Source organism: Anabas testudineus, chromosome 6 (genome assembly GCF_900324465.2).
Source record: "Anabas testudineus chromosome 6, fAnaTes1.2, whole genome shotgun sequence".
Lineage (NCBI taxonomy): Eukaryota > Metazoa > Chordata > Actinopteri > Anabantiformes > Anabantidae > Anabas > Anabas testudineus.
Genome location: NC_046615.1, coordinates 846,862 through 865,427, shown reverse-complemented (window position 1 = coordinate 865,427; position 18,566 = coordinate 846,862). Strand labels below are relative to the sequence as shown.

At 37.4% G+C, this 18,566-nt stretch overlaps 1 protein-coding gene across 2 annotated transcripts in view; it reads right to left on the bottom strand.

Annotated features, from left to right (window-relative positions):
• The window catches only part of LOC113165337 (NT-3 growth factor receptor-like), a 138,046-nt gene that overhangs the window by 103,860 nt on the left and 15,620 nt on the right, over positions 1–18,566 (bottom strand). For both annotated transcript variants that reach the window (XM_026364750.1, XM_026364749.1), the window contains exons 2-3: positions 5,615–5,689; positions 2,681–2,752 (exon numbers count right to left, since the gene is read on the bottom strand). In XM_026364750.1, coding sequence (XP_026220535.1) covers positions 2,681–2,752; positions 5,615–5,689 — 147 coding nt within the window. The remainder of the gene's footprint in view (positions 1–2,680; positions 2,753–5,614; positions 5,690–18,566) is intronic.

Sequence of the window (18,566 nt, the reverse complement as noted above, 5' to 3'; positions counted from 1 at the left end):
ACTAAGATGGCCAACTCTATGTAAACCTGTCTGAAGCACTGAAGCCCTCATATGAGACAGTCACTATGCATAATATAAATTTGTCTCCAAAACGTTCACACACTGCTGATTTCAGTGTGACTTGGAGGGTCTGTTATTACATTACTGTGTTATTACAAATCTTGAGCTAATTAAACTAGCCTGGAGGGCATATCACACTTTTGTTTTCTGAAATTGCGATATAAGATTTACAATGTTTGCATCATGGTTTTGGTCTCAGTTTTACCAATCATCATACCCCTACATCTTTCTAATAAAATGTTGAGATTTTGGAGATAATCTGCTACTGGATTTTGTATACTCTCTTACTTCACTATTACATGAAGAAAGTATTATGTGTACCAACACTACATTTGTTATAGTCTGTATTCTTATAAATGTCTAATTGAATTTACTGCCAGCTAATGATAATTAATTCTGTAGTCTACCAAACACCCACTGAAGGTCATGCAAATTCCTTCATATGCCCTAGATAAGACCTTCAGCAGCTATTCTCAGATAGGGTCACAACTCCAAACATAGGCTAGAGTGTGAGGATTTGACCATGAAGATGAAACTGTAAAAGCCATTTTAAAGATTTTTTTATGATTTACTTTGCACTGATGAAAAATGTGTAACAGTTTTGGATCAAACATATTCAAACCAAAAATGAGGCTGTGGGACCAAAGTTAGCTTAAATCTTACTTGTTGGCTCTTGATACAAATCATTTCATAATCTGTAATGTGAGACTTCAAACACAAATCTATAGGATAAAACAGCAGTGGATCAACACATCATCAGCAGCGAAACATGGCCATGAATGAAAATCACATCCAACCTGTCCACATACACACTCACACCTGATTGGGTTATTAAGTCATTGCCTGACATCCTTACTGGCTGCTCTGTTAAAGACAGCGCACTGAAACATGAGATTAAGACCTGGCTTATGGGCCCCCTCACCTTGAACAAGGCAAACCCATATACTCAGTGTACACACAAGGGCAGCCTTGACAAATGTTACTTCTGTCTGCAGTACTGGTAAATGCAAGTGAACATAAATCTGTGCAGTTAAGGAAGGCTAAGGTAGTATATATGGTATATAGGCGCTGCAGATTAAACTTGTCATTCGCAGGAACATTCTTCATGAGACTGCCCTGTTCTAAAAAAAGGACCCTATAGTTAGTATGACTTTGATTTATTGTTAGACTAACTACAGTGGCGGCAGTGTCTGCATTAAGGGGAGGTCGAGGGTGCAATAGAATAGAAGAACAAGGCACAGCTCTTTGACAAAGCTTTATTTACTGTTCAAACTAACAGTAATTGTTGTTTTTTTCAATCATGACCACTTTATAATCCTGGTGATGACATTATTATAGTAACCAAGAAACAGAAAGTTTGTTTCCTGTTTAAAACTGATCGTAATTGCTGTTTTTTTGTTTAATAGCGACCATTTCATAATCCAAGCAATGACGTAATTATAGTACCTAGGACACAGACGGTTTGTTCCCTGTTTCAAACTGATAGTAATTGTTCTCTTTCAACCATGACCATTTTATAATCCTAGTTATGCGGTTATTACAGTAACCATGGCAACCCGAGGTCCTCTAACCTCAAGATTGTACTTTATTTTAACGGACATTTTTCATTGAACATAACATTAATGAAATGTTTGTTTTTGTACCAATCACATAAAAAATATCACGTATGAAATGCATTAAGAAAAACTTGATACCAGACTCAAAGATGGTAGTCAGTCATTTAGGCAAAATGCTTTTCTAACTTTTGGGTTTTCTTGTGCATTGTGTGGCCCATGTGTAATAAAAATAAAAGCTACTTTTCTAAGCTCTGAGAAAAAAAAATCATAATATTGTACATTCATGGTGTATAAATACAGACTCATTGTGTTTGTAGTTCGAGGTATCCTGTCAACTGAATTACAGACATCTCTTTCATCAACATTGTTAATAGGGAAAATGCTTTTAGCAGTGACTAGAACTGCAGCAGTACTGGAGGAACTGGTCAAAAGTGACAGTCTAATAATCTGCTTTACTTACACTATAAATATATATACAGAGTCTGAGTTACTTACAGGGACATAAAAGATATGTTGGCAAGTATAATGACAGACATTGTTGAGGTACATCCTGTCAGATGTAGAGTTTTCACTATACTAGAAACTAGATGAAGCAATGTATCTGCTACTTCAATTTAGTGCAGAACTAGAAGTTATACTACTCTTCAAAGGTTTGGGGTCACATGTCTATATCTACTGTAAGTATATGTTATTTTATTCATATTTAAACTAACCACTTACCAAAAGTTACCATTTTGTCTACTAAATGGTACCATACCCATTGTTATTCACATTTTCACAAATAAATAAAGCAGTGTCTTCAAAATCAATATAATTGTTTTATTTCCAAACCACAAAGGTAGATTTTTTGAGTTTAAAATATTATTTATTTATTTATTTTTTAAAATGTATTATTAAAAAAATGATTAAAATATTCTCTTGCCTTTGACCATCACTTTATGTGCGTGTGTGTGTGTGTGTGTGTATATGTGTGTGTGACACAAGCAAGTACTGTACATGCATTAGAGACAATGTGCATTTATATAGTCTATGCACACATGCTGTTTGTGTGTCTTTGTACTTACATGTAGCGCAGTTGGGGGTTCTTGGAGAAAACACGAGCTTGTATCGCATGCAGGTTGCTCCTTGTAATGGTTCTAAAACACACATAACAGGAGAAGAGTGACTTTCATCTCCCTCACTTGAATTATGGTTAGTTATAGGACAGAAGAAAAGAAGGACAGAAACCATTATCAAAGAAGTTAATTCAAGCAATGAAAAAAAGAAAGCAACAAAGTCACTCATAAATTGCATTCATTTTCAAGGCTTTAAGTACAAGCTATTGATTGTGGATACATGTTAGACAGTACTAGTGAATCTCCTAACAAAAGAGTGTGTGTCACCTGCCAACTGTCTGTTGTTAACTGCAAATGGATGATAGCAGGTGTTTGGTGGAGGCAGCTGCTGAAGAACAGATATTTTGCAGTTCATGCCACATTTTTTTTCTGGGGCTCTGAGACTCCACCAGTATACATCCTTCATTGAGAAGCTCTGGAAGAAACTTCCTTTGCTTTAAACATTTACCTTAGATAGTTTTTGCCCTTTACCTTTTTAGCTGATACACAAGATAGCACATTTGACATGAGCCACACAGTTTAGTCTTCTACAAAATTAATTCACATACCAGGTGGGATTACTGTATTTATACACACTTGTCTTTGAGTTTTTCATTGACAATGTTTCTATGACTTGAGCCAATTATTCCTGCTCTATTCCACAACAGCTAATTGTTTTTGACCAATTTAATGTTGGCACATCACAATATCACCAGCATCTCTCACCTATATCTCAGGCAGCTGTGCACCTGCAAGCACTTTGTTTTAGTCATTTAAAAAGCGAAGTGATTTTACAGTCAGCTCAGTAGTCATAACTAGTTGGTGGTTCAGTTATAAAGCCTGAAGCACTCCATCTTGCTTTTTGGTAAAATGAGTATATGGCTAAATGAGCCTCCCAACTGCCACAGTTCATTACAGAGCATGTGAAAGGGATTGTGCAGGATGACATTGATCTTATTCACCAGTTTCTTCTATGCCATGGCTTCCAAACTTTCCATTTTCCCTCAAATAGTTTTGTCTTCCTGATCAGCTTGTTCAGTTTGTTGGCCTCCTAGACTACTAGTACTACTACGCTGATTAGTAGCCTATACAAGTCAGTGGAATGAAGCCTCCTGGCTGCTCTGTCTTTTCATTTCCTGCAATGGTGACAGAGACTAGGTTCTTCCTGCTCCTCCTAAAGTCCACAACAGTCCTTTGGTCTTATCCATACTGAGCCTTAAGCAGTTATTGTTTTACATTCAACATGACTTGACTGAAAGTTAAAGTATCCTCTATGCCTTCTCACTCTTTCTTTGCCTCTAACTCTGTGCTTTAAACCGCAGCTCCATCAAATCAAAATCCACTCAAATCTAGCTCCTCTGAATCTGATTACAGGCTAATATAGCTGAAGAACACAAGGACATGCTGCCCAGCTAGAATAATTAGGTAAAAAATGAGAAATGGAGAAAAGGTGACAACAACACTTGTTACTGCAATAGTAAATGCTTTTTCTCTAGGGCTTATAATTGTTTTGTAACGTCTTAAACTTTAAACACTGTAAAGTGCCTTGGGATGACATCTGTTGTGATTTGGCTTTATACAAATAAAATCAAATTGAATTGAATTTGGCCAATGTTTGAAAATAAGTGATATGCATTAGATTCACCATTGGTTATTTACATTTAAAAGTTCTGTTGATTATTCAGCAACTCTTTTCTGTATTTGTTTGCAACAAGACCCAAACAAAATCTCTGGAATAAAATGTAACTACTTTGAGAAATAAGACCAAGAAAAGTTTGACTGTTGGCCAACTGTTGGCGATTAGTATACTCTGTATCTCCCATAATAGCTCATTTGGATTTGAGAGTAACCTGCAGCTCACTTTTAATCAGCTAGTTGTAAGTGGGAGAGGAGCCAGCGTCTGTGCCCAGCTGGAGGATTGGAGCCATTCCACAGAGTGGTGATGTACTACACCACTCCTCTGAGAATGAATAGAACTTCAAATCTATGTTTCTTCCAATTTCTCTTCTTCTACTGTCTTAATTTGGTGTTTATCAAACCAATGCCAATTCAAAACATTTATACTGGATAATATTATTTGATGGAGGTGATAGATTCTCATATTCATAGAAGGTTAAGAGGTCAGTTCACATATTTTTAAATTTTAAATCTTTTTAAAGAGATTCTTGGAAAAATCACTGCAGAGAAAACGCAATGACATAAACAGTAGGTATGTAGATGCACTTCACACTTCATGCTATGGGCCCCAGATTTTCGGATAATTTCCTGGAAACTGGTTTAAACAATTTTAAAAGATTAGCTGGCATTTAGCTGGAACCATGGTATATCTAATAAGGACTGACACTGTTTGGTACCAGTTAGAAGACATAAGAAGAATGTTTATTTGGAATCACATGCTTACCTGTAATTTTCAGCTAGAAATTAGTTTTGTTTCAAACTGATAATTAAAATACACTTCAGCCTAGAGAACTGATGACACTGGACTTCAGTGTGGTCCATTTCCATCTGAGAAAGACAGAAATTATTGATTGTCTAGCTGTGAACTATTTATCTTTTTATGACTACACAGGTTCTTATTTTCTTAAAAAAAAAAAAAAACTTACTATCTGGGATGAAAGCATTTTATAACTTTTCCATAACTCTCAATTTCAATGTCTTTCATGGAAATGCCTATAGTGATTTACAGTAATAACTTAATACTGATTTATTTTCAGAAAGCTAGAAGGCACATAACCAGAAAATTATTTGGAAACAAATAAACTACTACTGTAATTTTTGTTTTCAATACTATGCATCTGTTTTAACTGGTGTAACACTTGGTGCACAGGGAAATATTCAGCAGTTTGTCGTTTTAGCGTTGATAAGCTGTAGCAAAGACATAAAGAGGAATGTGTTATTACTTACAGCCTCTGTAAGCCAGTGTAGAGCTCCATATCCACATCCCTTAAGGTCTGCAGACCAGTCCAGTTTTCAATGTATCTGGAAAGAAAGACAGATGAGACTTGTTAGTAGGGTTGCTACCAGTGATTATTTTCTTAACTGAATACTGATGATTATTTTTTGTATTGTTCAGTTTCTGAATTGTCCTAAATGGTCCATTACATTTTGTCTAATCCTCGGTGACATACAAATTAGTTGACAACAGTTTATCTCTGTATGTCTCTGTATCAGCCATGAGACAGACTGGCGACATATTGGGGGTGTATCCTTCTCTTCATCCATGAGCGACTGCGATTGGCTCCTTCAACACTCAACAGGACAAATGTTTCAGATAATGGATGGCTGGATTAATGAAGAAACATGCACTGCATGTAGAATTGGAGAGTACAGATGTAGTGTGGCAGTGACAGTGTATACACACTTCTTTATTGACAGTGCTCTGCAGATTTACTGCAAATATTTTAAAGTGTCAAACCTTTGTGTCCTTCTCCCCAGTTTTACTGTGTGTACAGCTGACATGGGCTTAACTCACTTGGTGCTGTGGTTTGTTGGCCATAAAAGTTTGTAGCATATCATGAGTGCTTGTCATGTGGGAGACCAGCACTGGAACAGGATACTGGCCCACTTTGGATTCAGCATGAAACGGATGGCAACAAATCAGAACACGCAAATCAGATTGCACTGAACATCTGTTTCCCCCAAAGACCTCTTGGCTCTGACTCTGTGTGAGAGTGTACTACATTGTGCGTCTTTGTTTACAAGGTATGCATGAAAAGATCAGTAAAAGGTGCTTTTTGTCATTTTGTCTTCTTTAAATTGACTCATCAGTAAAAAACGTTTGCATGTTTCCGTTATCTCTCTGACTCCCAAACCAAACCAACCAAAACAAATCCAAATGCTGTAAAGCATTTACTACACAACAGAAGACTGCAGACCCCTCATACCTAAACTGTATTCTGGAGGCGGAGCCTCCTCCTTTAAAGGACTGTAAACCATCATGGGTCTGTGGCCCAGCAGGCTAAAACTGCACTTTCAGTTGAAATAAGATATTTCAGGTACAGGTGGCACCTGATGAATTCTTTCATCAGCTACTTTCATGCCACATGCCAAAGTGCTCTTGGGCAAGATGCTGAACCTGCCATCGGTGTGTGTGTGTGTGTGTGTGTGTGTGTGTGTGTGTGTGTGTGTGTGTGTGTGTGTGTGTGCTTGTGCGTGTGAATGGGTGAATGAGACGCAGTGTAAAGCTCTTTGAGTACAAGCTAGGTAGAAAAGCGCTATATAAGTGGAGAATATTTACCATTTATATACAATATCAACCCAGTATCCACTACCCACTCAACAACAAACAGCACACATAATTTGGAAATAGCTGGTGAACATGGAGCAGCATTTAGCAGGTGAAGAGCAGTTGCTGCTTCAACAAAACACTCTGTTTTCCGGTCTATTTTTAAATTTTTAACTAAATAAAATTATCGTTAATAAGAAAATAAAATAATAAAATGTTCCTTGGGAGGCTCTGGTTCTGTTACAGTATGGTTATGTAGCTCTATACAATATTAGTTTTCTTTCTGCAAATGCACATACAGTAATATTGACCATGATGACTTTGCTGTTGTTGTTATTTGATAAAAAATAAAAGATAAAAATTAAGAAAAAAGGATGTTGGGATGATTCCCATGTTTTTAGGTAACACACTACAATAATATGTTTTGCCTTGTATAGCTCATTTAACTAATACGTTTCATGTTTTCATTTGGTTTTGCCAGCACTACATAAACCACATAGATAATATATCAAGTAGACAACCATATGGAGGTAAGGAGGGTGTTCCACTGCACTGTGTAATGCAGTCTTAAATACTGCAACACTGGCAAACCACACTCTCACTCTCCCCAGCTGACAACATATTTATCAGTGATAATGAGACTAGTAGTTCAAGAGTTGATGAGGTAACATGATCAGAGAGGTAACACAGAGAGTTAAGACCTACCCTAAAACACCATACTGATGATGATGGAAAGGTTTTTCAACTTGTCATCACACATGGAACTACAACAGCTTTTGATGCAGACAGAACCCACTACCGCTCCGGACTCAGAGTGAGCTACACATTGATTGGCTGAGCTCATTTCTGACAGTGGCATCTGACCCCCTGAGGGTTAAATCGACTAATGAAATGTCAGATCAATTATCCTATTCAAAGTCCACATATGCAGGGACACACCAGTTACCGGTTGTGCTGCATACGCGTGCATTCAGTGGATATGATTATACAGCAGACAGACACAGAAACATATTTTAAATTCTACTTCTCAAAGTGTTTCCATTGAGTTCTCTCTGCATGGAAGCCTTTTGCGCATTCAGTGCAGTAGCTTTTCATCTCAGAAAATAAAACCACTCACTTGTAGAACGACCTGTGTCAAAAAGGAAGCTTTGCTTCAAAATAAATTAAATCCTTCTTGCTTGCAGCAACATAGTTCCCTTTTTTACTGTTACTGAAATCCCTTTTTGTGTTTTTGATTTTATAGTCTGCCTAAGTGCAGGTCTGCATAAAGTTTGCACATTATTTACCTAGCATTCTACAAGCATGGCAGTCAGGGACACAGGGGCTTAGGTGGCTTGTGAGGCATTAGAACAAAAAGCACAAATAGATTACAGTGACTGCACTTAATCTAGTCCTTATTAGAACCAAATAACAATAGAGAGCAATGGCAAAGGCACAGTGTGAAATGTTTAATGCCAACTGATGAGTTTTACTTGAATAATTGAGCTTATTATACAGTGAAGACCTGCAACCTAGAAACACCACATACCAATTACCTTAGACCAGTGGTGTCATCTGTGACAAGGCAGCTCACTCTGCTCCACAACCATTGATCTTTGAGAATGTATTCCTGGGAAATGCTGATACACTAAAACAAAACACTCTTACAGGATTACAAAATGATTACTAAACACAGGGGACTGATAAAATACCCATTACACAGCAGTAGCTCAGGTGGTAGAGCAGTCGTATACAAACTCCAGGATTAGTGGTTTAATTCCCAGTTCCTCCTGGCTACTTGTTGTGGTGTCCTTAGGCAAGACACAGAAACCCTATAGTAGCGCCAATATGTACAGTCTGGCAGCTGTCCACCCACAATTTCCCCAAGGGGATCAATAAAGTACATTATAATAATAATTATTTTTATTACTTTGAATAAAAAAAGGAATTATGAGACAAAACGCTTCCATTCCAGTCTTCTACTCTGATGCTCCAGTCACTGCCAGGTGCCAAATAGCCATTTATTATAAAAAGTGTTTATAGTGAAAATCTGGAATTGATAAAACCTCTCTAAACTTTGATAGTTTATTAGAGAGGACGAAAAAAATACTAATGTTTCTGCAATGTAAGGTGTAGTGTGTACATGAGACTGTTTTCCTGTAAAAATATTGGAGTTGGGCAACATGTAGTGGCTCTAATAAATATAACAAGGTCATGCAGAGGCATAAGGATGAGGTCGGAGCAGATAGTTGGGTCAGCAAAGCACATCACTTTTTCACAGGAGACCACTGGCAGTGCAGGTTGCACTGGTTTAAAATGACTTCACATTTAGACTGTTTCAGTTGTATGGGCTTAGAAGTGTAAAAACTAGTACAGTAAATATGGACTGTTTTGAAATAATCTGAAATATTGAGTAAAAAACATTTCATATACAATATGAGAGGAAACCAAGCACAATACACCACTGACAGGTTTAACTTGCAGTGCATGCTTATCCATTATGATGCATTTCCATGATTTATATGTCTCTGTTACTCTGGTTACGCCACAATCCTTAATGTAGGCAGTATCCTTCCCTATGAAAATGGATATCCAAAAGATTTAGGTGGCCTCTAAAACATGTGTGATTTAGTTTAACTGACCCTCCATTCAAATTAAGTTCAGTGTGCATATTCTTTAACTTATGTCAAGATATAAAACTCAGTATAAATTTCAAAACATTTTGGTTGCCAGTCATTTCATTTTTGTTTTGCGACTGGGTCAACAGAAAACACTTTTCTACCCAGCGGCCATCATTTAAAATAGAATCTCTTGTCCTTGAAAGTAGGATACAGCAATAAAGAAGCACCCTTTCTGGCAATGAAATGCTTCAATAAAAGCACAAAAAGGAAATACAAAAAAATGATGGAAACTGTAATAAAAGTAAAATTAATAAAACAATAATAATACGTTATCTAAAGAATTAAAGTAATGCTATTACATTTTCTAGTAGTTATTAGTGCATTGGGGTTACTGGGTTAAGTAGAATTTTAATAATAATAATAATAATAATAATAATAATAATAATAATAATAATAATAATAATAATAATAATAAAGAGATGTGCATGTAGACTTAAGTGGAGATTAAACAAGTTTAAATATATGTATATTAAAAATAACAATAAAATGTATAACCCTTATATGTTCAAATTAACAATGTGAAGTTCCCCTTCCTTCCTAAAAAAAACCTCCGGTGCAAAACTGTATAATATTATGGCTGGAAACTTCCCATGAATTGATAAACCTTGAATAAAACTGTGCATCTAAATATGGAGATGGTTCAGATTGGATTCTGCTGCTGCATAAAGAGATTTGTGATATGCAGAGAGATCAGTGAAGAGAGACAGAGAAGTGAAGCAAAGGAAGCTAAAATCCAACAGAAAATAATCATCATCTATCGTTTCATACTTTATTTTAGTGACAGGTTAGATGTTCTGCTGGCTGATAGATCTAAATAGAACCATACTGAATATTAGAAACAGTTGGTGTAATTGGTGTAAAGGGATGAAGATATACAACCTGGATTATGAATTTTACTAAAAAACTATCATACACAAATCTTGTGTCATATTCAGATAGTTGTAAATATTTAGGTTTTACCTCTATGATCTTACTTTTGTAGGAGGAATAACAATTTGCTGGAGGAGCTGTTCTTTTTCAATATTACTATACAAGGTTATATAAGGTTACTATACAAACCATACAACAGTTGAAGTCTTGTGTGTGTCCTCTTTTTGAATTCTACTGCAGCTTTATGTATTAATATAAGCTGTGTACAATATGTGGTATTCAGAAAAAAATACTGCACTCTTATACTGTGCTGCAGAACATGCATTTGTCATGTAAAACTACAAATTGTGTGAAGTGACAATTCTGAGCATTAGTGCCAAGGCATTGTTAACATTAGTGCAGAGTTTTTCAATATCAAATAATTAAAAAAAAAGCATGTTTCTAAATAAATCCCTACTAATTCTATGGATGGAGTTCAAACTCAGATCTGGTTTTTGATGCCCAACACTACTACAGCCTCTGTCCCTACTCTCCCGCCTCCACTGCCTCCCCCTCTTCTTCTTGTCCCTTTCCTTCCTGATCTTGGCAGTGTGTGAAGAGTCAGACCTCACCCACACAAACCATCAGTGTTTGCCTGCCAGGACAGAGAAAGAACTGCAACATTACAGCAACCTCCTACGCATTCTGCCTCCAAAGAGCCATAGAGATGGAGGTGAAGAGGGAGAAAGCAGCAATGCTGGCTCAAAGAAAGGCAGAAAAAAGGCTCAAGAGAGAAGCTTACAGGTGGTTTCCAAGCAAACAATCAGTATTACGGAGAACCAGTGCATCAATTACCTAAATCTATGTTAGAGAGTTAGAGGGTGTTACTACATGATAGACACAGTATATCATCACATCTTATCATATCAACAATCCCAAGCTTGTTCAAATGTGATTATTGGGTTTTCTAAAATTTTACTCCGTAAGGTCTTAAACCTTACACTGTAAAGTGCCTTGAGATGACTTCTGTTGTGATTTGGTGCTATACAATTAAAATTAAATTGAATAGAATCTTTTTTTTATAAATGCTTACAGTATGTGCATGGTGCTGTTGTAGTAAATGTGCCTTTAAAATCTCTGCAAACTGGGAAAAAACAATCAGATATCATCTGTGTTGGGTATAATATGTTGCTGGAAGTAAACATTAGTAAAGCTATTCATATGAAATCAAGGCCAGACATCAGTATAAACTACCAGCTAGCAACACAGCTAAATAAATCATAAAATTCTGAGGAACATTTATGTGTATAAAATTGAAATAAACTTGCAGCAGTTAAGCATTGAACCCGGTGATCGTACTAATTACCTTTCTTACCCATGATAATTAGAATCAGCTGGGTTACTGCATGTGGCTATTAGTATTTCCACTTTTAAAGGGATAGCTTGTCAACATGTCATGCGATAAACATCTGATGATGGATAGAGGCAAAGAGCTTTCCTAAGATCTTCAGAACAAGATTGTTGAGCAGCATCAAAATGGCACAGACTTGACTCCTAACCTCTCTCATTAGAACCTCTCACATAAACACGACTGGGGATATTATATGAAAGTAGTAGAGGCATCACTCCTCTGTGAACTGGTCACATACAAGAGCTCCTTGCAATATTTCTGACCAGGCACTAAGAAAACAAGTCAGATGAAAATAGGTTCCAAATCCAAAGCGCACTTCAAAAGAGAGAGATTACTGAAAGAATAAAGGTGGTGGAATTAGAACATTTGTAGATGGAACTGAAAAGAAAGATTCCCAAGTTTCTGCTCTAAAAGAATGGGCCAGAAATCCTTCAAGACGAGGTTCAAAGTTACTTTCATTGTACTGGACACGTTGTTTGTCACTGCAAACAAAGGCATGTTCAATACTGTCCTTTGTCATCCCAATTTAATGCATATAACTTATTTTATTAATGACAATGTTCATTTGTGTAATTATGTTGCTGTTGTTGTTTGTGTATAGCTGCACTGGACTTATTATTTCTCCACTGTACAATACAAGGACGAGCTGTTAGCCATTGCTATGAACCATTTCTCCACTGTCATTGTACGTCTATATAAATATGATAGGCACATTTCTCTGTTCCTACTGCCAAGGTATCCCCATTATGTAGTGCTCTGTAGATGAATTTGTCCTTCACAAATCCTTTACCAATTTTTTCTCCCTCTCTCTCTGTCTCTAATGGCTCCCCCCTCGCTCTCTCTCTAGTAATGTATTCACGCTTTCAGAAAGTCAGCCTGTCATTAAGAGAAAGACAGGCCTCCTGGGGCCAACTAGCTGCTCCCATCATCATCACACGCTATTTACGTTCACCCAGACATACAACAGGAACAGAAAGAGGTGAGGGCAAAGGAGGAGGTAGAGAGAGAAAAAGTCAAATTAGATGAAAAGGAAAGGAGAAGAAGAAACAAAGATGGAGGGAGAGAATAGGTTGTGATTAGGCCTGTGGTTGGTGTGTGTGTGTGTGTGTAAGGGGTGAGATGTTTGAACTGATTACTCTGTTCGGTTTCAAATGCATTAAAGATTCATGAAGGTTCATTTACAGGAGCAACCAACACATGTGCATGTGTATGCTGACATGGAAACAAATATTGTATGTGCTACGAGTTCAAAGGATTAACCACTCCACGTGCAGATGAAGATTTCAAAAGATTCTTGGCCTTAACACAGGTCTTTTAGCTTGATGCAAGACCCTGGTTATTGGGTATTAACACCTTCTCTCTTTGTGTTTAGTGCTAGTCATTAAATGGATTTAGCAAAAATTATAGCTGACAACCATCAGCATATTGTTCTGTCACACTGAACATGTTCGCAATTAGCCAAAGTCAGCACTACGCCGACTGAGTACACCATCACATTGCTGTTGGGATGGCTATACTTTTAGTCTTGTTAGATTTTGGTCCAACTCAAGGTCCAATTGTCAGTTTTTTCCAAAGCTGTTAAAGCCTCTGGAAACTGGTTTGGATCAACCATGAGGAAAAACCCACAAACCATCAAGGTACAGGTGGTGGAGACAGTGGACTGGAGATAAACCATGCTTCTTTTATATTCCCACAAAGAACAAATGCATTCCTCTCATGTGTCATGCATACGCACAGACACACACACAGCACCTTTTTCTCCTTTCCATTTAAGCTCAGACTCAGCTTTATAGGTAGTTGTATACTGTTTTATATCTCCAATCACTCCAGGTAAATATGTAATAGAAAGATATGCATTAACCATTGGGCATAACCAATTGTCTTTTTTTAATTTAATGGAAAATACTTAAATAGATGTCAGCAATTCTTGCAAATTTATTAAAAAAGGAAAATGAAAAAATTACATGAAATATTCATAGCCTTTGCCATGACACTCAAAATTGAGCTCTGGTGCATCCTGTTACCATTGATCATACTTGAGATGTTTCGACTACTTGATTAGAGTTTACCTGTGGGAAATTCAGCTATTTGGACAACTTGTTGACTGAAAAGGCATACACCTGTCTATATCCAAGACAGAATTGTATTGAGGCAGAGATGTGGGGAAGGGTCAGCATTAAAAGTTCAAATGAGCACAGTGGCCTCTATCATCTGTAAATGGAAGATGTTTGGAACCACAAGGACTCTTCTTAGGGCAGGCCATCTGAGCAAATTGAGTGATCAAAGAAAAGGGCCTTAGTCAGGGAGGTGACCAAGAACCTGATGGTCACTTTGAAAGAGCTCCAGTATTTCTCTGTGGTGAGAGAAGAACCGTCCAGAAGTACAACCATCTCTGCAGCACTCCACCTGTCAGATCTGTATGACCAGACGGAAACCACTCATCAGTAAAAGTTTGCCAAAATTCACCCGAAGTCCTCTCAGACCATGAGAAACATGATTCTCTGGTCAAATGAAACAATGATTGAACTCTTTGGCCTGAATGCCAAGAGTCAGGTCTAGAAAAAAAAACAGTCACTGCTCACTACCTGGCCAATACCATTCCTAAAGTAAAGCATGGTGGTGGCAGCATCATGCTGTGGGGATGAGCGGCAGGAACTGAGAGACAAGTCAGGATCAAGGGATTGATGAATGCAGCAATGTACAGAGACATCCTTGATAAAAACCTGTTCCAGACTGCTCTGGACAACGGTTCATCTTTCCACAGGACAACAACCCAACACAGCCAAAATAAAAGTAGCTATGTTAGTATTCACTCTGTGAATGTCCTTGAGTGGTTCAGACAGAGCCCAGACTTAAACCCAGTTGAATTTCTCTGGAGATATCTGAAAATGGCTGTGCGCTGACGCTCAAGATTTGGAGGCACTGCAAAGAAGCAGTGTGTGACTATTACATTAATTCACACCATCCCCTTATTGTGTCACTTAACAAGCCTATTCAAGACAGGAATGAAGTAAAACCAGCCTGTAAAATATATATTTGTGGTCTCTAACCAACTATACTCAGACTGAAGAAGAATTTTGACCTAACAAGGAGGAAGTCCAGTTATGACTTAACTTCAAGATAACACACTTTATGTTGATTTTCTGTTTGTTTGCCATGTGACAAACCCCTTACTCTGTCTGTTTTGCCCGCAGTGTTTGAAGGTTGCTGGAATGCAGAGGCCAGCATCTGTCCTGGGCATCCAAACAAGGCACAAGGTGCCACCTTTTTTGGGTTGTCTGCCTTTCTCCCTGCATCCTGACATCTTTCCCACCCACTTCCCTATCTCCTTTGTTTATGCATATGAGCACACACACACACACACACAAAAGCAGAGTTGTCGATTCTGTTAGTAAAATCAGTTGCAGTACAATTCTGTGTGTAACTCACGTCATTTTGCCAGCCCTGGTGATAACAGCCATTATCTCACGCAATGTACTGCACAGGCCACACATTCTCCGTGTGAAAGTCTGCTATATACTACTGTTGCTTTGCTAAATGCAGGTTAAAAATATAGCTCTACTGGAAATAAATGACAAGAAGCAGGTTTTATTTTAGTATGAAGTAGAGCTGGACAAATGCTAAAGCCAAGGTAACCATGGCAACCACTATGCGCCCACGTAAGCATTCCATCAGCTGTCCTTCAACTTTGTATTCTGCAGCAGCGGAGACACTCAATGGAGCTGTTAAGCGCTGAACCTCCGTTTTTTAGCATTAACAAGACTGGTCGATGCTGAGAAGGAAATCAGGGAAATCCTAAATATCAGTATCATATGATTAAAAAGGTTACAGTAAGCAAACCACTGCATAGCAACAGTTAAAATGGGGTCAACTGAAGCTAAATATGGGTACCCAGAAGCACTATGGCATTAGTTGGCAGTCACATTGTGATTGTCTCATTACCACTACCAGTACATTTCTGAAATCATTTAAGTGATGCTTATAATTACATACAACCCCAATGTGTCAGTGCTTTAATTATTCAGTGTTTGTCGTTTACTAGTAATTGATGACTTTGTTCTAAACCTGTAGCGGGCTAAGTGGTATTCAGACGGCTCCTTTATCTACTGTAGGACAAAGTCCGCATAGTGTAAGGTAACAGTCCGGAGTATTCTCATTGCACAAGGGGTCTTTTCTTATAGCGAAGCCATTCAGCACAACATTAGAAAGTATAGGGGAGAGCCTACTAATGCACTGTATACAAAACACTATTAATTTCCGCGGCATACTTTTTGTGTCACGTAGTTAACCCTGCAAGCTCTACACAGTTATCTCCTCACATCCCAAAATCAACCACACTTCCTTGAGTGAGAATGCATGCCGTCTTTCTCCTGCTTTGTGCTGCATGTGGGAATGCACAATTTCGCACAATGTCCGGGCCTGATTCTCCAGACACAGTCCATAGCGCATATGTGAAACGCCTTGCGTAAGCATGAACAATACCAGCACACCACAACTGACCTAAATGGCATACAGCCAGCATTAATATTTTTGAATCCACCTGGAAAAATCATCTGTTCTTTAATGGTTTAGTTCTGTTAAGGGGATCGAGTCACCTGTTATGGCTGGCACAAAATATTTGACAGAATACAGGTTTGTTGCAGGATACCAGCTCTTACAAATAGAATACACTGTTTATCTTATTTTACATGTTGCCAAGTTAGAAATGAAAAAAAAAGATTAAAACCACAAACTTTGAACAATAAAGAAAGCAGCACATTGTTGGCTGACAAAGCATGAGGAAAACACAAGAAGGGAGAAACTGACTGAGACTGAGGCATACACAATAACACATTCATGGCTATTTGCTGACAAAGTTTGTGATACACTCATGATTTTAGTTACATTCATTTGCAATCTGGACCATGAGAAAACCGCTAATGTATTATAAATCAGTTCAAACAATTCCCAACATATCTCTGCTTTACATAGACAAAATAAGTTGAACAAACACATGTTGATGGTTATTATTGTTTTTAGGACTGCATTAGTGGTGGCCCCAAAATTTAGGGTGAGTCTTAAGAAGAAATGTCATAACACATGCCTTGGGATACATCGACATCCCATAACTTTAACATTTTTGTTTCTTAACACAATTAACGTCTTAGGCTTAACTGTATATTATCCATAGTTTATTTGTCATTTGTTCAATAAAATGTTAGAATGTTTTCTAACAATGATGCTTAATACCTAATCTGGGTTTATGCTGATAAAACATAATTGCTGTCGTGTTTTTGTTACAGATGCAAATCATCACAAAAGAAGCTAGTCCCATACAATCACATCCGCCTTTACCGGGTAAATGTAGAATATCAGAGTGTTAAATAATATTTCCAAAGTCTAATGTGTCAGACTGCATTTTAGGCACTTAATAGAATAACAAAGGTTTATGTTTTACCCAGTATAATCACCATTTCAGTGATAAATTCTGTGACATACAAAAACAATATACATGGTACACGTGTGACATTATCAGCTGGAATGAAAGAACAGTTTCAAAACAAATAACATGATGAATTCTGACAAGTCATCTCCTGACATAGATGAAGACGAATAATTGATATCTACTTATATATATATTTCGTTTTTGGATTTCTTTTCTTTCCACAGCACTAAAAGGAACAAGCATAAATCGGATAAATGCTTTGTGTACTCAAAAGAAAAGAAAAGGCTCTTCACGCTCTTTCGCACAGAGTAAAGATTAAAGAAAAGTCTTTATATACACTCTGTACCACTCATGCATTATCTTAAGCACTTACACTGTTGAGGGTCATGGGCAGGCTGAGACTCAACCCAGCTGTCATTGGATGAGAGGTGGATAAAAAACTACTGCATGTAGAAAAAGGAAAAAGAATAGAAAACAAAAAACATAATAGTGTATATAGTGTTTACTATATTGGTTCATCTATATTAAGAACACCTCTCTGTCTCATTCTACAGCCGACTGTGTCTGTATCTACAGCGCTGCTGGGGCTGTGATTGCACTATAATCACTGTGGCTCTAAAAACATAATTACCCCAGTCTTCAGTGTAATAGCAGCATATTTCAACTCCATTTTGAGGCTTTTGAAACATTTAAATCAGTAATTTAAAGTTCGAATCCAATTTAAGGGCTCATTTGCCTCACCTTATCTTTTTCCCTCTCACATACACCTGTACTCCTCCTCTCCTACTGTACATCACCTTAACTCATCTTTCTATCCATTTACCAGAACCTCTCTTATTTCCAGTTGGCCGCCTTTGAGTTCTGCCTTGGTTTCTTTGCCACTATGGAACTTTTCAAAACAAATATTCGTTTACTTTAAGCAGTTCATTCATAATTATACCAAACCACTGTTATTCCATCCAACAGGTGATGAATTTTACATTAGGTATTAGAGAACATGCCCCCACAGCCTTTTTTCAGGATTTTTCAGTCCTTCTAATTTATCTTGTAGAAGAAGGGGATGGAACAGAAGAATGAAACAGAAATAAAACATCCATTAACAAATAACAAATAGATAAAAAAAACAAAACAAAAACAACTCAGAAGACAGTGTGCCATTAGGTTATGGACATCAGATTATCTTCAACGTGTAAACCAATTACATAGGAGTCATCACCAACTGGTGGCCCTTGATGGACCAGGCACCATTAAATCCACCTTGGTGTTACTATTGTGGTGGACAGATC